At 45.7% G+C, this 24852-nt stretch overlaps 2 protein-coding genes across 2 annotated transcripts in view; both read left to right on the top strand.

Moving 5' to 3' along the window:
• Positions 1–2909: 2909 nt before the first annotated feature.
• G6PC2 (glucose-6-phosphatase catalytic subunit 2) lies at positions 2910–8734 on the top strand. The gene is made up of 5 exons (XM_068132994.2): positions 2910–3235; positions 4312–4421; positions 6492–6588; positions 6684–6799; positions 7621–8734. Exons 1-5 carry the CDS (start codon positions 3018–3020, stop codon positions 8127–8129), a joined length of 1050 nt encoding a protein of 349 aa, XP_067989095.1. The 5' UTR covers positions 2910–3017; the 3' UTR covers positions 8130–8734.
• A 4418-nt stretch (positions 8735–13152) lies between these two features.
• The window catches only part of PTGES3 (prostaglandin E synthase 3), a 37115-nt gene continuing 25415 nt past the window's right edge, over positions 13153–24852 (top strand). The window contains exons 1-3 of the mRNA XM_068133005.2: positions 13153–13456; positions 18018–18131; positions 20046–20115. Of these exons, the coding sequence (XP_067989106.1) occupies positions 13425–13456; positions 18018–18131; positions 20046–20115 (216 nt within the window). The 5' untranslated portion in view covers positions 13153–13424. The remainder of the gene's footprint in view (positions 13457–18017; positions 18132–20045; positions 20116–24852) is intronic.

Here is a 24852-nt window from a genome sequence, read left to right on the forward strand (position 1 = left end):
TATTAATTGCTGTCAAGTTTGCTGATACTGAAATAAAGTAAGCAAATAGTTAAATACGGATACACGCCATGCAGGATTTTATTTATGAATGATTCCTTTAGTATTCAATTGAAGCGATAACTTTACAGTTCTATCCTCTGGATGCTCTTGGCGAGAAACGGCACAGTCGATGCGATTGTGCTTCTTTATGCAGCTGGGTTGTTGCAAGGTAACTTCTGCACGCGAGTGCTCCCTAAAGGCATCTATCATAATGCTGCCTGAATGGGTAACACCGCGAACAGCTTGTTGATTGCTGCGCACAGGTTCTTCTGCTGAACATGTGCCCGTGCTGCCAGGGTGTTGTTCGGAAGCAGCATGCCCTGCTGAACGACATGTGTCCGTGCTGCCAGGGTGTTGTTTGCAAGCAGCATGCCCTGCTGAACATGGGTCCGTGCTGCCAGGGTCTTGTTTGGAAGCAGCATGCCCTGCTGAACGACATGTGTCCGTGCTGCCAGGGTGTTGCTTGGCAGCCGCGTGCCCTGCTGAACAACATGTGTCCATGCTGCCAGGGTGTTGTTTGCATGCCGCGTGCCCTGCTGAACAACATGTGTCCATGCTGCCAGGGTGTTGTTTGCATGCCGCGTGCCCTGCTGAACAACATGTGTCCATGCTGCCAGGGTGTTGTTTGCATGCCGCGTGCCCTGCTGAACAACATGTGTCCATGCTGCCAGGGTGTTGTTTGCATGCCGCGTGCCCTGCTGAACAACATGTGTCCATGCTGCCAGGGTGTTGTTTGCATGCCGCGTGCCCTGCTGAACAACACGTGTCCATGCTGCCAGGGTGTTGTTTGCATGCCGCGTGCCCTGCTGAACAACATGTGTCCATGCTGCCAGGGTGTTGTTTGCATGACGTGTGCCCTGCTGAACAACATGTGTCCATGCTGCCAGGGTGTTGTTTGCATGCCGCGTGCCCTGCTGAACAACATGTGTCCATGCTGCCAGGGTGTTGTTTGCATGCCGCGTGCCCTGCTGAACAACATGTGTCCATGCTGCCAGGGTGTTGTTTGCATGCTGCGTGCCCTGCTGAACAACATGTGTCCATGCTGCCAGGGTGTTGTTTGCATGACGCGTGCCCTGCTGAACAACATGTGTCCATGCTGCCAGGGTGTTGTTTGCATGCCGCGTGCCCTGCTGAACAACATGTGTCCATGCTGCCAGGGTGTTGTTTGCATGCCGCGTGCCCTGCTGAACAACATGTGTCCATGCTGCCAGGGTGTTGTTTGCATGCCGCGTGCCCTGCTGAACAACATGTGTCCATGCTGTCAGGGTGTTGTTTGCATGCCGCGTGCCCTGCTGAACAACATGTGTCCATGCTGCCAGGGTGTTGTTTGCATGCCGCGTGCCCTGCTGAACAACATGTGTCCATGCTGCCAGGGTGTTGTTTGCATGCCGCGTGCCCTGCTGAACAACATGTGTCCATGCTGCCAGGGTGTTGTTGGCATGCCGCGTGCCCTGCTGAACAACATGTGTCCATGCTGCCAGGGTGTTGTTTGCATGCCGCGTGCCCTGCTGAACAACATGTGTCCATGCTGCCAGGGTGTTGTTTGCATGCCGCGTGCCCTGCTGAACAACATGTGTCCATGCTGCCAGGGTGTTGTTTGCATGCCGCGTGCCCTGCTGAACAACATGTGTCCATGCTGCCAGGGTGGTGTTTGCATGCCGCGTGCCCTGCTGAACAACATGTGTCCATGCTGCCAGGGTGTTGTTTGCATGCCGCGTGCCCTGCTGAACAACATGTGTCCATGCTGCCAGGGTGTTGTTTGCATGCCGCGTGCCCTGCTGAACAACATGTGTCCATGCTGCCAGGGTGTTGTTTGCATGCCGCGTGCCCTGCTGAACAACATGTGTCCATGCTGCCAGGGTGTTGTTTGCATGCCGCGTGCCCTGCTGAACAACATGTGTCCATGCTGCCAGGGTGTTGTTTGCATGCCGCGTGCCCTGCTGAACAACATGTGTCCATGCTGCCAGGGTGTTGTTTGCATGCCGCGTGCCCTGCTGAACAACATGTGTCCATGCTGCCAGGGTGTTGTTTGCATGCCGCGTGCCCTGCTGAACAACATGTGTCCATGCTGCCAGGGTGTTGTTTGCATGACGTGTGCCCTGCTGAACAACATGTGTCCATGCTGCCAGGGTGTTGTTTGCATGCCGCGTGCCCTGCTGAACAACATGTGTCCATGCTGCCAGGGTGTTGTTTGCATGCCGCGTGCCCTGCTGAACAACATGTGTCCATGCTGCCAGGGTGTTGTTTGCATGCCGCGTGCCCTGCTGAACAACATGTGTCCATGCTGCCAGGGTGTTGTTTGCATGCCGCGTGCCCTGCTGAACAACATGTGTCCATGCTGCCAGGGTGTTGTTTGCATGCCGCGTGCCCTGCTGAACAACATGTGTCCATGCTGCCAGGGTGTTGTTTGCATGACGCGTGCCCTGCTGAACAACATGTGTCCATGCTGCCAGGGTGTTGTTTGCATGCCGCGTGCCCTGCTGAACAACATGTGTCCATGCTGCCAGGGTGTTGTTTGCATGGCGCGTGCCCTGCTGAACAACATGTGTCCATGCTGCCAGGGTGTTGTTTGCATGCCGCGTGCCCTGCTGAACAACATGTGTCCATGCTGCCAGGGTGTTGTTTGCATGCCGCGTGCCCTGCTGAACAACATGTGTCCATGCTGCCAGGGTGTTGTTTGCATGCCGCGTGCCCTGCTGAACAACATGTGTCCATGCTGCCAGGGTGTTGTTTGCATGCCGCGTGCCCTGCTGAACAACATGTGTCCATGCTGCCAGGGTGTTGTTTGCATGCTGCCCTTGTTCAGTGCTGTGTGTTTGGTTATCCATTATACTTGTTTTGTTGTTTACTCCGATCGGCACAAAGGGCGGGTACATCCCTCGGTTACCCACGGCGCCCCCGCACCGCCCCCACCGGCACCTTCGCACCGCCTATAAAAGCGACATGTGCGGCGACCGCACCAGTCAGATCGCGAAACCATGGATCTTCTGCAAACCGGAGAGGTCTCTCTCATCCAACACATCCAGACGTCCTTCAATGGCGTGCAGGGCTACTTGAACTTCATGTCCGCCGTGGGGGACATTCGAACGGCATTCCTCGTCTATTTCCCCATCTGCTTCTTCATCGACCGCAGGGTCGGCACCAAGATTGTCTGGTCACTGGTCATCGGGGACTGGATCAACCTCATGTTTAAATGGTGAGTGCAATGAAATGAGGTCTTGCCTCCACCTCCTCCTCCCTTTTCGTTCACTTTTTACATGAAGCTCAGGTCAGCGTTTGAACCTCGTTATTTCGCAACTTTTTATCTTTGCACCTCTTTCACACTCAACGCGCCACTCGTGCTTCCAGAATGCTGTCAAAGCACTTACGAGAAAAACAAACACTCGGCTGTAAACACCTTGGGTTACGGCGAACAAATTCGTCATAAATGGCAAATCAGCAAAAAGAACTTTCGATCAACACATTGAAAAGAACAAACATCTAAATGATCGTTATTTGAAATATCTACTAATCTGATAACGTTCACACATCTATACACCATTCACGATACCATACGGCACTCTGCGGTGTTTTTTCTTGCGCTGGTGTAATTCATTTATTATTTATTTTTAATGTCCATGTCGTGAAACCTTGAAAATGGGGACACGAGGCTGCACAAGGAACTTTGGCACAGGAGGAGGCCATTCGGCCCATCGTGCCTGCGCTACACCAATCCCAGGATCGTTACCCATCCACACAAGCTAATATCCCATACCCCACTAACTCTTTTGGGGGCCGTGAAGACCCCAAAAGACCCCGAGGACCCTAAAGACCCCGAGGACCCAAAATATCGATAGGACCCAAAAGACCCCGAAGACCCAAAATACCTTTAAAGACCCGACCCGAAGACCCAAAAGACCTTTAAATATCCTGCCCGGAGACCCAAAAGACCTTTAAATACCCTGCCCCAAGACCCAAAAAGACCCCGAAGACCCAAAAGACATTTAAAGACCCTGCCCAAAGACCCAGAACCCAAAAGACCGAGGAGCCCCAAAAAACTAATATCCTGAGGACCCAATAGACCTAATATCCTGAGGACCCAAAGGACCCGTAAAAACTCCCGAGGACTCAAAAGACCCCGAGGACCTATCCCCGAGGACCTCCTGGCAAGGGTCTGCAATCTCTGATTGCTCTTTATTGTTTCCTTTATGAATAATGGTGATTGAAGTCAGCAAAAAAAAACTTTCCTACAATGGTGTTTGATAATATGTCTTCCCTCTGTGTTTCTGTTAGGGTGCTGTTTGGACATCGGCCATACTGGTGGGTGCACGAGACCCACATGTACTCCAACGACAGCATACCTGAGCTGAAACAGTTTCCGATTACATGTGAGACTGGAGCAGGTGAGCATTGCTTAAATGATATAACGTGTGCAATTTCTAGTGTAATTTATAGTCTAGCCATAAAATTTGCAACACTATAATGGTAGAGTGATTTGTGACGTTGTCTTAAGGTGGAAACCTCTGAGTCTTAAGGTGGAGATTGTTAGGGTTAGGGTTAGGGTGGATTGGATGTTTGATTGGAGGATTGGATGTTAGCCGTCTCGCTAGCATTCATTAATCTCGCACGCTCCGCTGCTTTGTATCATTTCTGATGGTGTGATTGTTCTGATGATGCAGTGTCCCCTGTAGTTTAAACATTTTGGCAGGAATTCATAATTTGGCAAGGAACAGTTTAAAGTCGGCTTCGGAATCGAACCCAGACGAGATAGCTCAAAGGTGAATTATATCACTAATGTAATAGCATCAATATATACAGTTGTGGCCAAAAATATTGGCACCCTTGCACTTTTTGCATATAACTCACAATTTTCTCTAAAAATAAGTTTAAATTGACAAAAGTATTTGGTCTCCACAATTCTTTATTTCACTGTTAATATGACAGAACCTTTGTTTATGATTCACAACTTATTATATCCTTTTAAATCAGAAAATTAAAATAAATGGCATTGACAAAATTATTGACACCCTAAACTTAATATTTGGTAGCACAACCTTTGGACAAAATAACTGCAGTCAAGTGCTTCCTATAGCCATTAATGACCTTCCTTCACCTCTCAACTGGCAGGTTGGCCCACTCTTCTTGTGCAAACTGCTCCAGTTCTCCCAGATTTGAAGGGTGCCTTCTCCCAACTGCTGTTTTCTGATCTCCCCACAGGTGTTCAATGGGATTTTGATCTGGACTCATTGCTGGCCACTTCAGAACAGTCCAGCATTTTGTCTTGAACCATTCCTGGATGCTTTTTGAAGTGTGTTTGGGGTCATTGTCCTGCTGCAAGACCCATGACCTTTGACGGAGACCCAGCTTTTTGACACTGGGTTGAACATTGCGCTCCAAAATGCCTTGGCAATCTCCTGATTTCATGATGCCATGCACACATTCAAGGCATCCAGTGCCAGAGGCAGCACAGCAAACCGAAAACATCATTGAACCTCCTCCATGTTTGACTGTACGGAAGGTGTTCTTTTCCTTGAAGGCTTCATTTAATTTTCTGCAAACATAGAGATGATGTGCTTTACCAAAAGGTGTAATTTGGTCTCATCGGTCCACAGGACATTCTCCCAGAAGGATTTTGGCTTGTTCAGGTGTGTTTTTGAAAACTCCAGTTGGGTTTTCTTTTGTCTCTCTCAGCAGTGGGGTCCTATCAAAGAACCCCCTTTCATCGAGTTGGTGATGGATGGTGCGAGTTGAAACTGTCGTACCTTGTGTCTGAAGGAAAGCTTGAATCTGTTTGGCAGTTGATCGAGGTGTTTTCTTCACCATTCGAACAATCCTTCGCTGCAATCTTCAATCAAGTTTTCTCTTACGGCCACATCCAGGGAGGTTGGCTACAGTGCCATGGGCCTTAAACTTCCTGATAACATTGCGTGCGGTGGATACAGAAACATCAAGGTCTCTGGAGATGGACTTATAGCTTTGAGATTGTCCATGCTTGGCTACAATATTGTCTGACCTCCTCAGACAATTCTCTGGTTTTCTTTGTTTTCTCCATGCTCATTGTGGTACACACAGTGACACAAAACAGCAGAATGACTCCTTTTCTCTCTTCAAACTGTTGAATGAGTGATTTTTATATTGCAGGCACCTGCAACTCACCATTGGTGAGTTCAATTCCAAAGTAAAGGAGAATCACCTGCTTGAAATCTAATTATTTCTTACAACTTCCAAAAGATTTTTTAATTTCAACAATTTTCTGGAAGAAATGGTGCATTATTTTAAAAAAGTGCAAGGGTGCCAATATTTTTGGCCACGACTGTGGAGTTGATAATGACTTCTGAGTTGGCCTATAAGCTTACCTTCAGCATTCATGTGGATGTAAAAAAGGTTGTGGTGGATATCAAATGTATGTGTAAACTTTGGATGAAAGACGCCGACCTGGAGGAACAACAAGCAACTTTGATTTATGTGCGCAGGGAGTCCATCGGGGCACGCAATGGGCTCGTCATGCGTTTGGTACGTCATGGTGTCCGCTTTCCTAGCCAGCCACATGCTTCCCAAGCAAAGCTACCGGTAAGGTATCAGTCCCCTTTGCGTCACTGCCGGGATTCATTAACGACACTTGGACTTTTATTATCTGAAACACTTCCTCTCCATGATTGCTGCAGGTATGCAAAATTTCCATTGTGGACCATGTTCTGCATTATCCAAGTGAGCGTCTGCATCTCGAGGCTGTTTGTTGCTGCTCACTTCCCGCACCAGGTCATTCTGGGTGCCGTGGCTGGTGAGTCCTTGATATCCACAGAACTTTGTTTGTGCAATCCTCTGTCGTCGTTGTATATCAGCACTCTGGGCAGCTTTTCCTGCCGTATTGCTGACATGTTTTCCGCTATCAGTAAGACGATGTTTGCATTTGGGTTGTGACAATGATGACTGGCTCAGTCAGGGAGCCTGTTTGGCAATCCCCTCTTCGATCAAAAATTTGCATTGCTTCGAGCATTCCGGCCTCGTGATGTGAAATGCTGCCCCCTGGTGGAGAGTAGGCGAGCTCTCGTCGGTACCGTGACCAAATTACAAATTCCTGCCCTGACTTCCTGAAGTGGAGTGGTAACCCGACCAGGATTGTGGCCTAGTAATTACTTTGGCTTTGGCAGTACCAATGCTCGACAGTATAGAGTGTGCCACATGATGATGATAATGATCTGACTATATTTTCACGAATGTTTCCACATCCCTTCAATTCCCATGCAGCGCTTTGTATCAGATTATTTTCTATCAGAATGGAAAGGTGTTGAAGGAGTTGGGGATGAAGGGAAACTTATGCATTCATTAAATTAGTGCTGGGCACAAATAAATAATCAAACCACCCCCAGACAGTGAGAATGCTTGTAGTCCAACGTGTCCCACCTCGACACCTCTGCTCGGGCCTTCACACCTTGTCAGAAGCTCAACGTTTGCTGTGTTCCAGGAGCAATATTCACATCAACAAACTATTTCAACTTTGTGGAACCAATTTCTACAAATTTTATGGAGTTGTAGATGTTTAGTATGATATGTTGTCCAGATATAACTCGATGCGTTGCATTGCCGAATGATTGCATGCAGGTGTGTTGGTGGCTGAATATTTCGAGCACTTGCACTTCATCCACACGGCGGCTTTGCAGCGTTATGTGGGTGCCGCGTTACTACTCTTCCTCTCCGCATTTGGATTCTACCTGTTTCTGCGAATCCTCGGCGTCGACCTACTGTGGACAGTCGACATTGCCAGGAAATGGTGCGCGAGGCCAGAGTGGGTGCACCTGGATTCTTCGCCGTTTGCAGGCCTAATGCGCAACCTCGGCATACTAGTGGGCCTGGGCCTGGCTTTGAGGTTCCCTTCCTCACAAGATTCACTGTGTTCGCAGTACTCCTCACTGTTTTTTCGCCTCGTTTGCATCAGTGCCTCCATTGTGATCATCCACTTTTTTGATTCCCTCCCTCTGCCAAGCCAGAGCGAGCTTCTTTTTTATACAGCCATATTCTTGAAGAGCACTGCCATTCCACTTATTGCCGTGGCCCTGATTCCTTACTTTGTGCAGAATCTGATTGGAGACACTGACAAAAAGCACGTGTAGGCCAAGCATGAAGAGCCAGATGCATTGCGTACACCAAGTAAAAAGTGACCTTCTACATATAATCCAATGTCAGGATGATGCGCTGCAGTGCGAACCCTGCCTGGTGTGCTCCAGGAGAGTGTGGGAACTGAAAAAGCGAATGTCACATGTGGGAGTGAAAGCACCTGGGGTGCCTGTGCCATTTAACACGCTTGGTCTCCTCCAACACATGATCACAGCAGTGGATTCTAGGAGAGATTTAACCTATGTATTTGTATGTATTTTCTAACACATTGTGCATAGTGGATATGACAGCGAACAGTTTGTACAAATCAATCTTTTTTTTTTTTTTTTTAGACGTTTGGGTTATGTACAGAATGTTTAACTTAAACCTTAAAGGAATGATCCTAAAACACTGTTTTGATGAATATGTCTGCACATTGGAAGCAGGATTCAAGGAAAGGCTCTGAACATGGCGAGCCAGAATGTGAAGAAGAGCCAAATCTTTTGAAAATGTGAATGTCGGATATATTCTCACAGGAGACTCACACTGTACTTAATGCTGCTGCCCTGTGCTGTTTAGGTCCGAGACGTGTTCTTTAATAAAGTGTTTTTCTTTTCTATAATGGTGTCTATGTCCCTCATGCATTTCCATTCCAGTGATATGAGTAGCTTGTACATACAGTATGTCACATGCAGGACAAGGACATTAGTAGACAATGGACAAATTAACAGAGATCCATCATGAAGTACATGCACGGATGGGAGCACCAAACGGGCGAATCCAAACACTCATGTAACATGAAGCATGTGCTCATTTTTGAGCATGCTGACAATGTGGATTAAATCATGAAACTCGATTTTTTAGCATTTAACACCACACATTATGAAAGCATTTTGGATATGAAACTGTGGCGGACATTCAAGCTTATGTAAAATTCACGGTTGTGCAGAAAACAAGACTTGGTTATGTAATGGTTCGAGCATCTGCTCCGAGTCTGGGAGGTTGGTGGTTCCAACTGCGGCCGAGTCATATCAAAGACTTCAAAAATGGTACGTGCTCCTTCCTTGCTTGATGTTCTGCATTTAAAAGGATATCCCCATATGTTGTTATCCATGCAGAGGACATTCCTGCTGAAGAAATTCCCTGCTGTGTGCGGTGAGAAAAGCAGTGCCATTGTTGTGGCGTCGCTTGTACCCAGGGTGTCCCAGGAAGTGACATCACTTCCCCAAAGCTCAGTGGCTGTTTTTCTCGTCTGACAGTCCTGAGTTGTGTCTTCTGTATTTGTCTGTTTGTCCATATTTGTGAGATGTGTGTGTGGCTGTTCCACTACTCGCCTCAGATCATGTAAAAAATAATAATAGAATGTGCATGAAATCCATTGGCAAGTTGTTTATCAACGAACTCTCCAAATTTGGCGTTTGACTTCAACAACTTTCAGCCACGTTGTGATATAAATGTTAGGTGAGCGTAATATCACGGCTGAGGATGGAAAGGTGCACCATGTCCTCATGTGGTGGGTGAGGATTGAAGGGGCATCTTTCCATTTTCTGTCACAAGGAGACTTTCTGAAACTCCCCATTTGCTTTGCCGCCGAAGCCTGGCATCACAACCAAAACCACAAGTGTTTTGTGAAGTGGAAGACCAGTCTTCACCTTTGAGAAAAGTTGCACTTTGCTATTAAAGGTGATGGCACAAAATAAATTTTATTATGGCAAAGAAGGCCTTCATTGCTGGATTCCTGATTTCCTCCGCTCACGGAGTCAACGTGTTGTCACGGATCACTGCTTTTTTTTTTTTGTTGTATACATAATCGAGGCTCGTGAAAGAGCTAACATTTATCACACAAACAAATCAAACAGACGAACAAAGTATATAAAAAGGGGAGCGGTAGACAAGATGGGGAGAGAAGGGGAAGCACATAAACACAACATTTGAGAGCAGGGACATCGGGAATGTGTGGGAGGGAGAGGGCTTGGGGGGAGGAGGCGTGGGAAGGGGAAGGGGGGGGGGGTGGTTGGAGAAGTATAAACACAAGGACACCAAGGACTTCCAGGAACGAAGTTGGTAAAAAAGTGGATTTGGAGTGAAATTAGCGGGGGTAGAAAAGATCAAGGTTTTTCCCCCCGTCGGTGGAACCAACTTCCACATACTCTTCAATCTCATTCTTCCCCCCAGGTATCCATCTTGTCCATCCAGGTATCCATCATTCTCTATCCATCTTGTCCACCCCATGCATAATCTTGTTCACCCCATGTAACCTCTCCTGCCCCTATTCCTTCCCACACCCATTGTTTGTCCAAGTCTCCCTCTATTTTGGCCTTCTACTCTGCCGTTGGTGTTTCCCCCTATCTCTACTATTTATCTTGCATAGGTCCATGGCATCAAGCAAGCAATGCACGATCTTCTCTTGTCACCCCCAATTCTATGCAGGTTTAGATCCAGGGTTTTTTGTAAGGCCTTGTGGGGGTCGTGGGGACGGGGTTAGAAATCAAGGAGAGGGATACATACTCGTCAAGAGAGGCAACGAGAGAGGAGAGGGATGTTGCCTTTTTTTCTTTATGCACAATCATTATTTATGTACAATCTTTATGCGAAGACGGGATGAGAAGGTGGTGCACGAAGGGGGAGCAAATGGGGGTTGGGAGGGTGGTAATAACATGGAGGGGTTTGACACCATGAATGGCCGTGAAGGGGAGACAACGTATCTTGTCCAGGGAACTTAGCTTAGATGAATTGGTAGGAGCAAGAGTTGATCAGTCGTCCACATGAGCTGAGCCCTGGACCGGAACATTCCAACAAGAGTCTATCCCATTGAGAGCCAGGTGCTGACTACGAAAGTGGAGGAATGTTATTACCTCTGCCACCGCAAGGTGGACGGAGGATACGTTTTTTCACCACTGTCTGTTTGTCTTTCTGTCTGTGACAGATTCAGACGTATCTCAAAAAGAATATCTCAAATCTCAACAATATCTCAAAAAGTTGTGGACAGATTCAGACGAAAGTTGGTGGACAGATTGTGTGTGTGACAAGGAAGAATTGATTCGATTTTGGACTGAGTGTTTTTATATTTTTAAGTGTTTTTTTTTTACCATATCCAGATCTGGACCATCGGTGTGATCCAAAATGTACCGTTCCGCCTGGCGGAGGTAAGCTCTCTACCAGTGCCGTTATAGTTATATACAATACAGCGCCTTCAGAAAGTGACTGACGTTTTTTGAGTGAGAAAGTGACCCCTTGAATGTTCACATTTTGTTGTGTTGCAGCCTGAATTTAAAATGGATTAAATTGAGGTTTTTTGTTATTGATCTAGACATATTAGTCAAGTTCACTATGTTAACAAATATAATTTCGTTCAAAATTTTGGGAGATTAGCAAACCTGTACATTTTTGGAATCATCAGAGCATGGAGAATCCGAAAATCAATGTTGGCATTTGCACAGACACCTGCGTGGCCGCCATTATGGATTTTCAAAATGGCCGCCATAAAATACATATTTTGTGCTATCTCGGCTTCTAGTCAACCGAGAAACTTAATTAAATATGCTAAACCTATGTTTTCTGAGTCAAGGAATCCAATAAAGGCCTCAAAATAGTGCTCAGGATTATAGAAAAGCAACAAACAAAGGTAATTGAAAACCATTGTCTTTATATTTGTGATATAACTGTATTACATAATACATGATATTGCAAGTCCTTTGAAGTTATAGGTATGGGTTTATAAAGCAAGAAAGCAGCCTTGTTAGTATCAGATTGAACTATAAGTCCTTTACACAGGATCTACTAGGTCTACACCGTTCAGGAATATGGTTTTACAGATCTTCATCACTGTCCTGAGTGTCATTTTCGCAAAGGTGTCTACGCAAATGCCAACATTAATTTTTGGATTCCTCATGCTCTGAATATTCCAAAAATGTATAGTTTTGCTAATCTCCAAAAAATTTGAACGAAAAAACATAGTGTACCTGACTATAGTACCCCTTAATGTGAAAGTGGATTTTAAAAAAAATCTTTATAAAATAATTGAAACTTTTTTATTCACTTTAATTGTAAAGGCAGTGTGTAATGCTTCATATGTGATGGCTGTAAAAGGGAGACAATTGCAGACAATATATCTTGCAGTCTTAATGTTTTTGGACAGTTTTATTCAATCTTGCTCTTCAATATTTCAATTATCTTGGCCTTTTTTAAATTTCAAGCACCCGACCGTTTGAATCTTTGAAGTAGTTTGTTTTTCTCTGTGTTCTGTTTTCACGTTGACACATACAGGGGCAGAATAATCCCCATGTCTGCTTACTGACCGGGGCCGTCTACCCGAGGTCCATTTGTTTTTATTTGCACACACGTAATGCTACATTTTTTTTGGGGGGAAATATTGCTCTTGGTAATCTTTGACTTAAAAGGGGAGGATTTTATGTATGAAATTGCATTTAAATTGTATTTGGCCCTCTCACAGAATGGAACCGACCGATTCACAGTAATGGACACAAAATGGCGCACACGGACCACGTGACCAGAATTTTCCGGACACATGTCGTAACCACCTGTACGGCTGCACCTGTATGTATATAAAGGGACTCCAGGTTTCACTACCCTCCCCAGGGCAGCGGCTCACCCGCCTAGAGATAGACATTGACACTTCCTGGGGTTGTTCCACCTGCTCCGATAAGATTAGTAAAATCAGGGCCACCACGAGCAGGTTTTAGTAAACCAACACAAAATCAAACCGGTAACTCATCTTAGGGCCGCCACCTCCATCCACCCGTGGATTCTCGTGAATGGCGAGTTGGTGGCTTGGTGCGACCGTGAGGGCGGAGCTTCAAAGCACGTGCTTATGACGTAAACATCACGCGCAATTGCCCTTTCCCTCAAACTTATTACTGCGGCGGAGAAAGCGACGGCGGTTTCACTGTGGGTGTACAGCTATAAACCGGTTTAACTCAGCCCTTTTCTCAATTGCGGATTCTAAGTCTGCTGTTACCTAAAGCACCGAAAATTAAAATTGGCCTTTTGGCAATTGGCCTTTCCCTCAAACTTATTACTGCGGCGGAGAAAGCGACGGCGGTTTCACTGTGGGAGTGTTGGTGTACAGCTATAAACCGGTTTAACTCAGCCCTTTTCTCAATTGTGGATTCTAAGTCTGCTGTTACCTAAAGCACCGAAAATTAAAATAAAACAAACGACACAGGTGAAAGCGTACGATGGGAAATTAAATCCGCGTACGTCTTGTAATATCTGTGCCTGACACAATCAAGAATCGAAAAGAGTGGGGTGGGCGAGAGAAAGCAGTTTCCGCTTGGTTCCTCACGAGCATCATGGCGGGCATTGTGGTAGATACGACGATAAGGTACGATTAGTTTACAAACCACTTCTAACACGGAGATTTGTCGATGTAAAGAACGGATTAGTGCAGGAAACGCGGCCTTGACCACCTGTACTCGTGCTGAGAGAGTCCATGTTAGTGTTACTTGTTGGGCCCATCATGTTCCTCTCCGGCCTGGCTCGAATTATCCCGTCACTCGGATTGTGCGACGAGCTTTCCTCAGCTTCTCGAACACCGTGACTCGCCCACTCGATGCCGAGTTTGGAGATCGCTGTGCACGGCCGTAGCTCTGCGCGTCGGTCTTACCTCGATTCCCGCGCGATTTGCCCGTTTGAAGAACCCCGACTCCGCCGTTGCCCTTAACAACCGAATCGCTTTTATAGGGTCTGGACAATACTGTACCGGGGTTGTCGCCAGGATTTGTGGAAGATGTGGTGGTTCTGGTAGACCGAAGTCAACTTATGGGTCTTGTTGAAATGGTAGTAGCTTGATTGAAGATAGTTTATTTAATTTTATTGCAGCAAGTGCTTGGAGGACTCGTGACGTCACGGTACACGGACTAATTGCAGGACTTGGCACTAATGTAATACTAATATAGAGTATCACAACTTTTCTGTACATTTGCTATAAATTACTTGTCCGTCTACATCGTTTTTTCAAAATGTTACTGTAGGCCTATATAAATAGTAAATAGTTTGCTTATGTCGGTGAGTAACTTCGGTTTAAGGCTATTCCATATTACATGTCTGCAAAGTTTTACTTCCACCTAACTTAAATTATTTGCCCTTTTTTTTCTCCCTTTGTTGCTCTTGCTGAGCGTACCGTGTAATACTGAGGTAAAAGGGTGCTGAGCGTGTACCTTGTAGTTGTAATACTGAGGTAAAAAGATGTGAGCGTACCGTGTAATACTGAGGTACTAACGTATGGAGCGTACCGTGTAATATTGAGGTAAAAAGGTGCTGAGCGTGTACCTTGTAATACTGAGGTAAAAAGGTGTGAGCGTACCGTGTAATACTGAGGTACTAACGTGTGGAGCTTACCGTGTAATGCTGAAGTAAAACGTGCTGAGCATACCGTGTAATAGAGGTAAAAAGGTGCTTAGTGTACCGTGTAATAGAGGTAAAAAGAGAGGTGAGCGTACCATGTAATACTGAGGCAAAAAGGGGGTGAGTGTACCGTGTAATACGGAGGTACCAACGTATGGAGCTTACCGTGTAGTACTGAAGTAAAACGTGCTGAGCATACCGTGTAATAGAGGTAAAAAGGTGCTTAGCGTACCGTGTAATAGAGGTAAAAGATATCCGGTAAATATCCATGTTCGGTAAATATCCTGTTACCGAGCTAACTTGTGAACCAGTGATGGGATTTTGACCAAACTTGGTAGACGTATATATTATGATAAAAAGATGAACTGATTAGATTTTGGCATCAAATGTTTGAGGTCATGTCAGGTAAAAATGTGATACTTGAGAACAGCTGAAGGGATTTAAGTCAAACTTGGTACAAGTATGTATAATGATGTAATAATGTGGGCGGAGGCATATCGGTCAACATCGCGACGTCGAAGGGTGCCATTCTAGTTGCAAATGTTTTGTGCTGATCAAAAAGAAAAAAATACTCGCTTTATCGAAGGCTGAAGGCAATGGGAGTTGGACTTTATACCGCTGCTTGTAACGGTTCTAATTGCAGTTCACACTTTTATATAACTTTCACCCAAAATGAAAAGATTCCCGAATCATCCTTTTGGTTCTCTGGGTATCGTCATTAATCTAATCATTAAAAACCGATTAACCACTGGTTTCCATCATCGCCTCAGGCCTCTGCTAATTTCACTTACCAATTTCATCATTGTAAATTAGCTTGATGACCCTCAATTCTGAACATCTTCCGAAGCAGTACTTGGAGTGCCCCCTTTGCTACGCTCGTGTAGTTAAGCAAGTATTTTACAAGAGTTTGTGCTCACCGGATGAGGCCCTGAATGGATTTCTCTCAACTCCCCTTCCTGTTCAGGCTGGAGTTCCCCAAGGCAGTGTTCTGGGCCCTGTGCTTTTTCTGGTCTTTATCAATGATCTCTCCGACTCTCTGGAAAATCCTCTCTATCTCTTTGCTGATGACTCCACTCTCTGCCGCTCCATTCCTCTGCCCTCAGATCGGCAGTCTGCAGCCTCCTCACTCTCTGAAGACTTGGGCAAAATCACAGACTGGTCAAACAAGTGGAACATGTCTTTCAATCCTGACAAATCTCACACTCTTACTATGTCTCTCCGAAAAGATCGACTGGACAACCCTCCCATCTACTTTCTCAACAATCCTCTCCAAGAAGTTCTGTCGCTCAAGCTTTTGGGTCTCACTATCTGCCATGATCTTTCTTGGGAAAACCACATTTCCAAGCTGGCCTCCAAAGCCAGTCGCCGACTGGGCATCCTCCGTCGTGCGAAGTCCTTCCTCGGCACACCTGAGCTCCTCACCACATACAAGGCTTTCATCCGCAGCTCAATGGAATACTGTTCTCCCCTATGGGCCGGTGCTCCTGCCTCACACCTAGCTCGGCTTCACGCTGTCGAAACCAAAGCTTTCAGAATTATTGGAATCTCCCGCGATGAAGCTATCTCTGAGGGCCTTTCACTCACTCACCACAGGCAGGTAGGTGGTCTTTCTGTCTTCTACCGACTCCTCTCCGGCCTTGCACCCCCAGCTCTCTCTGTGCTCTGTCCCCCAAATATTCCTACAGGTCGCACAAGATCTGCCAGCAACCCTCTGATGGTTAAACTGCCGAAATCTCGGCTCTCTGCTCACCTTCACTCTTTCATTCCTCTTTTCTCCCGCCTCTGGAACAAACTCCCTCACTCCCTTCAATCCCACTCGTCCCTCCAGGTCTTTAAAACAGCTGTTCACCACCATCTCTTATCTTCCCCCATCCAAAACCTTGATCTTTTCTACCCCCGCTAATTCACCCCAGATCCACCTTGTTTGAAATTCCAACTTCTTTCCTGGAAGTCCTGGCAGTGTCCATATGTTTTATACCTCTCCCCTTCCCATGCCTCCCCCTCCCCTTCCCATGCCTCCCCCCCCAATGCCCTCTCCCTCTCACAGATCTCTCGATGTCTCCATGTCTCTCGGTCCCTGCTCTCAAAATAATGTTGTGTTTGTGTCCTTCCTCCTCTCTCCCCATCTTGTCTACCGCTCCCGATGTTATATGTTTTATGTGTCGGTTTGTCTTTCTGTGTGATTAATGTTCGCTCTTTCACGAGCCTCGATCTTGTATACAAAAAAAAAAAAAAAAACCGTTGAGGGATTTGAGGCGGGACCTTCATTGTGTGTGGTAATGATGTGCAAGGTTGAACAGATCCCTTATTCACACTGACCCTATATCGATTCCAGCATGCGAAACATTAGGATGACAGTTGATAGCTGGGTCAAGATTCAGACCAAGGTGAAAGAGCAAATGTGCTTACCTTTTGGAAAATAAAGAATTTCACGCATCTGAGGATTTTAATGGATTTATAGACAATTCAGCACAGCATGTGGGATTTTAACCTCAAATGCCAGCATTATGAAGCTAAGTGCTCAGGTGAGAACCTTAAACAGGCCAACCCATTAACTTGTAAACAAAAAGAGCTGCATATTTGACAAGGAAGAGTTTTATTCTCATCTGATTAAAAACTAGAACAATGTGACTGTCGCCAATATGCCTCCGCATAGTCCCACAACGGGTAGATGCCATCACTCTGCATATGTATGGGTAGGGGATCACGTTTGTGAAGTTTCGTGTTGATCGGATAAGGTTTGTTTTTCTATCCAAGATGGCTGCCAAACCACGTGACCTATGACATCATCATTTTCAAACTATATGCAACAGTGCTCGTGCTGTTAGATGATATTTGTAAAATTTCGCATCGATAGTGTGAGCGGTTTCAGAGATGTAATTATTTAATATTTCCCTCCAATCCAATATGGCTGCCAAACCATGTGACCGATGATGTCATAAATTTAATATTCCAATGCAAATGGGTCATAGATCATGTGCATGAAATTTCAGATTTTTAGGATAAGGAATTCGATTAAAACATTTCTGGCTGGTACAGCCCTTCACCTATGATGTCGTTATCATCGTGCTTTTGTTCCCCATTGGGAGTACTTGACAATGTGCCAAGTTTCAAATTTTTCCATTCAGCGGTTTCCAAGAAATTATAATTGTTTGTTTGCTTTTAATGCAAGATGGCTGCCATACCACGTGACCTATGACATCACAGTTATCATAAAAACATTCTGCACGGGTGTCACTCCTACCCTGAAAGTTTTGTCTCAATCGGACATATGGTCGCTGAGAAAAACGAGTTTTAGCCCGTATGGAAGGACGGACAACCCGAAAACATAATGCCTTCTGCGACTTTGTCGGCGGAGGCATAAAAAAAAAAATCATTTTGTCATTATTTATGTCTAACCGATTAAATGCTCCTCATAACAAAGGGAGAGGGCGGAGGGGAGAGGGGTGGAGAGGTCGTTCCATTTAAGGTAAATAAATGATTCCAGCACTGTTCTTCCTTGAGCAATAATCCCTTTCCATCTTTGTATCCTGTTTCAGACACCCTGCTACTACAAAGTGGTACGATCGCCGGCAAAATGTCCTTGTGGAGTTTTGCATTGAAGACAGCAAAGATGTGCACGTTTCTTTCGAGGAACAGAAGCTCATTTTCAGGTTGTAACACACTGCTGGAGCAAAGTTGCTGCATTGCTTCACGTATCTTGATCTGCCTGCATGATTTAATAGTTCCTTTTTTTAACTCAACTGGACTATGTCCAGCTGAGTTTTTGTCGACACTCAGTGTCCGTCGTCTGTCTGTCTGTCGTCTGTAAACAATTCGACGTCTACGCTCTAAAAGTCACAAATATTGATTAAATTTGATGAAACTTGTTATGCCTCATCTTAAAGACATAAACTAGTTTGGGATTGCATTTGGGCGTTGCACGCCCAAAAATGGTCGCGGCAGGGCAGCCATATTGAAAAATCAATTTTTGTCAATCTGGTACTTCCTAATGCAGCTAGAAGGCTGAAACTTGGTGTGTAGACAGTATGTAACAAACCTCAACACATATAATAAATTCAAGTCTGAAATCTGAGAAAAGTAATTGTAGTTTTACTTTTCACGAGCCGAAACCCGTGGAACATCCACGGAAGGGAGGATGTGGTGTATGGATAGAGTGTACCATTATGGATGGCATAGGGGAGCGCTCATGGGATCTTCTTCCGTTAAGCTCCAATTTTTTCTCTTTAAGTTAAGTCCAATCAGTCCTCTCTGCTCGAAGTGCTCAGGCCATGCCTTCCCGCTCTCATACTTTTATTTCCGTTCGGTGTAGAAAGAGATTGACATATCGTTCGTCTGTTTTCAGCTCGTTATCTTTAAGCTTCCTTACGTCTCGCCACCTGCTACACCTCTCTGAGTTACGAGGATTTATGCAACGCACCCCGAGTATCGCAACGTCACTCCATTTAACTTTATTAAAATGACGATAAAGACGTTTCCTTATATATCCTAATTTAAAATGTTCAAGGGAATAAAAAGACCATTTGGTTCACACCACCCATGTTCACACCACTCGACTGTCCAATCAGCGGACGGCTCGCTTCGCCTTCGCCCAGCAGACGCCAATACGATGGCGTCGTAAGATGGCGTCGTATCGGCAGTTAATCGGATGCTTTTGGGCCCCAACGTCGGCTAATTCAGATTTTTAGAGTATGGCTGTACGTGATAAACAAAGAGCGCGGTTCGTAGATCGTAAATCCATTAGTGCCGTGGGCATCGGGTCACTGGGTGCGGCGTAAAAGGGATAACAAAGTCGAGTCCTTACGGTATTATTATATAGATGCCTCACTTAAAACTCAATTTTTTCTAGTTTCCTGTTTAAACATGAGATACCTTCAACGTTACTGTACCTCTTTAGCACATATAAACTATATAGTTTGTGGTTCTATTATGCCTATTCTAACCATATTGATATAGACCAGTTGAGTTCAGGTTCCCTGGAACCTCTAGTTTTGATTGGCTGTTATTACTCGATTATCATGGCTCTTCATTATTATCTTGTGACATTTTAAACATGATGTGTTTGTTTATTTCTGTCAATTCAAACGATGGTGGATGTTAGTTAAAATTGACACATGGTTTAACGTCCATCCGAGGAATGGTACACACACTGTTGCCTCGCCCTAGAAATGCATAACACCGGGATGAAAATTTATGGTTGGGCCAAAATTTTATCCAAGGTGAGATGGCTCAGGGGCGCACACTGTGCGTACCTCTAGACTATCCTGCCAGACTTTCCAGCCCACCCCGTTGGAAGGGAATCTCTCCACAGATGCTTTTCTTATTCACTGGCCTTGAACAGCGTATAGTGAGCTTCCCCCAAGAGTTGAGTTGGCAAGCTGTTCTATGAAGGATTATATCCAATAATACCACTTCATTCGAAGCAAAATTTGAGCCATGGATGTGCAAAAAAAAAAACGTGTTGACTGAAGCAGAAAGCAGGGCATATTAATTTTTCAATGTCATTTGCTGTTGGATGAAATGGTGCCGTCTTCGGTGGTGTGTGTAAAATTCCGTGCCTTTATCAGATGTCATGGCGGAACAGATGATCATTCGTTCTTCAATGAAATTTCATTATTCGACAAGATTAATCCAAAAGTAAGTGACCTTTTCTCATGTACCAAAGTCTGTGTGTGAAATAATGGTGAAAGCACATGTTGAATACACACGCTTTCAAGGTTTTGTGCGTGATAACAACAACAAACAACATGCATTTTAAAGGCCATTTTCCCTGCTAGAGCAGGGGTTAGCCTTGCGGTCCCCATGACAATCTTCTCCATTTTGCCCTATTTTCTGCATCTCTCCTTGTTAACCCCCTTGCCCGCATTTCTTCTTCCACCATCCTTAGCCAAGTCTTTCTCAGTCTTCCCCGTCCTCTACTTCCTTCTACATTAATTTCCATCACTCTTCTCAACCAGTCACTTTCATCCTTCCTCAACACATGACCAAACCATCTCAACCTGTTCCTCTTCACAGCATCAATCACAGGCTCTATTCCCATCATCTTTCGCAATTCATCATTTGTCTTCCCCTCTCTCAACGATACTCCGCACATCCGTCGAACCATTCGCATTTCCACCCTTTCCAACCTTCGTTGCTGCTCTACGTTCATTACCCATGTCTTGCTCCCATAAATCATAACACTTCTCACACATGCAGCATACACCTTTCCCTTCAGCTTCAGCGACACTCCCCTCATCATCAGCACGCCACTCAATTCCCGAAACTTCTTCCATGCACATCTCACTCGAGCAACCGTTGCCGAGTCTGATCCACCTTCTCCATTCAGCATGTCTCCGAGGTAGCAAAATGTTTTCACACCTTCCAGCTTCACGCCGTCTCCAAGATCCAACTCAACATTTCCTCCATCTGCAGCTCCCTCTGTGCACACCTTACATTTGAATGTCGCTGCCACACTGGTTAATGACCCTCTCAGACCACTACATTTTTGATGAACCCACTCAGCGCACATTGTACACTGAATGGAGTTCACTCCGACACCCTTCCGACACACAGCACAGGGCCACTTCCCAGTTCTTTCCACCTCGCCACTTGCTTTACCACTTGCCATCACCTTCGTCTTTCCGATATTCACCTTCAGACCTTTTGTCTCCATACATTCCTTCCACGTGTTCATCTTTTCCTTCAGTCCATCCATACTTTCCGCAATCAACACCAGATCATCTGCATACAACTCCCACGGTAAACCCTCCTTTACGTTCTGAGCCAGCACCTCCATCACAGCTACAAATAGTAGTGGACTTAGTACCGACCCCTGATGCACTCCCACCTTCACCTCAAACTCACCACTGTTCCCGTCCTTCGTCCTTACAGCTGTGCGCGCTCTTTTGTACATTGCCATCACTACTCTGATCAACCATTCCTCCACTCCTAACTTCCTCAATGCTCATGTCAATACTTTGCGTGGAACCCGATCGAATGCTTTCTCCAGATCAACAAATCCAAGAAACAACTTCTTCCTCTTCTCCATGTACTTCTCCTGCAACTGCCTCCCAATGAAAAGCGCGTCTATCGTTCCTCTTCCTGGCATGAATCCAAACTGCATTTCGTCGATCTTCACTTTCTTCCTTATCCTCCTCTCCAACACCCTTTCCAATACCTTCATTCCATGCTCCAATAACTTTATCGCTCGGTACGAGCCACACTCCAGAGAGTCACCTTTCCCCTTGTATAGAGGGACGAGGGTACTCAGTTCCCAAGCCACTGGAATGCGGCCTTCTTTCATCACCAGATTACAGATCTCTGTCATTCTCTTCACACCCCAACTTCCTGCTGCCTTCAACATATCTCCCACAACTCCCGTCGGCCCTCCCGCTTTTCTACCTTTCATTGCTTTTATCGCTTCCTCAACTTCCTTCTCAGTTATCTTCTCTGCCGGTCCTAAAACTGGGTTACTCTCTATGTTGCCATCCCATTAATTCTCTGTATTCAACAGCATTTCCATATATCTTTTCCATCTTCCTTTAATTCCATCTGGGTCGACAACGATTTGTCCCACTTCATCCTTCAAGCAACTCACCCCCATCACATCACACCTCTCTTTCGCTATCTGCTTTGCAATCCTGAATACTGCTTTCTGACCCTCTTCCGAATCCAAGCGTTCTCCGAACATTTTCCTACATGCCTCCTGCGCCTTTGCTACCTCTTTCTTTGCAGCCTTCCTGGCTGCCTTATAACTTTCATGCTCTGCTGCTTCTGCTCCCATACCCTTCACCTTCTGCCACTCCTTGAACATCTTCCTCTTCTCGTCAATCCTCTTTCCAACTTCATCATCCCACCACCATGTTTCTGAGTGCCTCGGTGGTCCTTTTGTCCATCCACATACCTCACCAACGGCTCCCAACAGACTAGCTTTCATTGACATCCAACCACTTTCAAGCTCAACCACATCATCCTCGACCCTACTCAGCCTCTCTTTTAATGCCTCCCTTACTGTCACCTCTTTCAACCTCCACACCTTCATTCTCGGTTGGTACTTCACCCGCCGAGCTCTCCTCGCACCTTTCACCCTTATGTCGCAGACAACCAAGTGGTGCTGTGAAACAGCCTCCTCCCCCGGGATCACCTTTGTGTCCCGGAGGTGCCCCCTATCTCGCCTACGCACCATCAGGTAGTCAACGGTAGTCGTCGACCCACCTGACGTGTATGTAACAAGCTTATTATCCTCTTTCTGGAACTGAGTATTACAAATCAACAAATCAGCTCCATCAGCAAACTCCAAAATCCTTTCACCTTCTCCATTTCTCACACCATATCCGTAACCCCCATGAACTCCGTCAAAACCATCCATACTCCTTCCCACATGTCCATTTAGGTCTCCTCCTACCACAACAACTTCCTCATCTTTCACGTTTTCCATCAGCTTCTCTATCGCACACCAGAACTTGTCCTTCTCTTCATTGCTTCGACCAACCTGCGGAGCATATCCCGAGATGACGTTCACCAAGAGCTTTCCAATCATCATTTTCACCATCATCAACCTATCACTCACTCTAGTCACACTCACCACACTGTCTACAAACTCCTCAGAAAACAGGACACCAACACCATTCACTCCCTCTGGGCACCCTTGCCACACAAACTTGTATTTCTGTCCCTGCCTACCCTTCACCATTCTCACACCACTTCCCTTCCATCTCGTCTCTTGCACACAACATATGTCCACTCTTCTTCTGACCATTACTTCCACCACTTCTCCTGATATCCCTGTCACAAACTCCCTCACTCTCTTCAATCCCACTCCACCCTCCAAGTCTTTAAAACAGCTGTTCACCACCATCTCTTATCTTCCCCCATCCAAAACCTTGATCCTTTCTACCCCCGCTAATTTCACCCCAATTCCACTTTTTGAAATACCAACTTCTGTCCTGGAAGTCCTTGGTGTCCTTGTGCTTTATACTTCTCCCTCCCCCCCCCCCCCACCCCTTCCCATGCCTCCTCCCCCCGGGCCCTCTCCCTTCCACACATCTCCCTGCTCTCGGATGTTGTGTTTGTGTGCTTCCCCTTTTCTCCCTATCTTGTCTTCCGCTCCCTCTTTTTGTGTATTTTGTTTGTCTGGTCGATTTGTTTGTGAAGTAAATGTTAGCTCTTTCACGAGCCTCGATTCAGTATACAAAAAAAAAAAAAAAAAAATTGTCACTACATTCCATGTCCCAAACCTCAGAAACCGATCTCCACTTCGGGCTGTACCCTGCCCACGTGTAGTTGTAATTGTCATGGTTCTCCTTTTGAGGCAATGTTTTATGGCCGGATGCCCTTCCTGACGCCAACCCTCTTAGTCGCCTCTTACGACACGCAGGGATACGGCGTACCTATTCTAATCCAGGGTACACAATGGGAAACGTTTAAAACATGGAAATTCTGGGGGGGTGGGGAGGGCGGCGTCAGCATCACGGCTGCAGTTTAAACATATTTAAATAAATATTTGAACAAAACCATGAAAAACAATCTGGGAAAAGTCTCTAAGTGAGAACGTGGATTTGAGAAAGCAGGAGCAGAGGTGAAAGAAAAACGAGATATAGGGGGCGGGGCACAAGTCGAGACGAGGCCGCATGAGACACCAGGCCGCACGAGGCGCGAACAAAGAAACGACTAATTACACACAAATTTGCAACAACTACAAAACCAAAACCAAATAGAAACACACAATAACACATACACAACAAAATACGCAGCGGAAATTTGACAAAGAAACGAACGGGAAAACACTCAAACTTTGATGCCGTGGAGAGATCGAAGCAAGCCCCGTCGCTCGAGGGACCGGAAGTCCTGTGCGTGATAACGGGGCTTATTTTTATACCAGCAGAAAAACCCGTGAAAACGACGGGCAACCCTTCTGTATGTCTTTTCACACTATTCAGCCTTCAAAACTCGGGTTAAAACCAAAATTACATACAAAATCCTCAATTTATTATACAAATTACTCATCACTTCATTTTGGCGGTGTATACGCTACAGACTGCTGCGATCGTTCCATAAAATAATGAAAATAACCTGAGTTTCACACATGAAGCAAAAACATGTGTACTGCTTATGTGCATATATAATACATCGTGGTTATATTGCTCGGATAATTCCATTTGCACTGGCTGCGCTGTCACCAGATGCCTGAAGCCGGAGGCCTATGTGCCTTTACAAAATTGCGCCTTTAAAAATAAACTTCACAAAAGACGTATGATTTTCTTTCAGGTTATCAATGTGGGTGGAGTCTGGCCAGCTGTCCAACCAATGGGACAAAGGCAGTCCATCCATACATACAAACATAAAGTCTTTTCTCACCCCTGTCTCTTTGTTAATTGCAAAATCGAACATTTG

Source organism: Myxine glutinosa, chromosome 12, assembly GCF_964187855.1.
Source record: "Myxine glutinosa chromosome 12, kmMyxGlut1.1, whole genome shotgun sequence".
Taxonomy (NCBI): Eukaryota; Metazoa; Chordata; class Myxini; order Myxiniformes; family Myxinidae; genus Myxine; species Myxine glutinosa.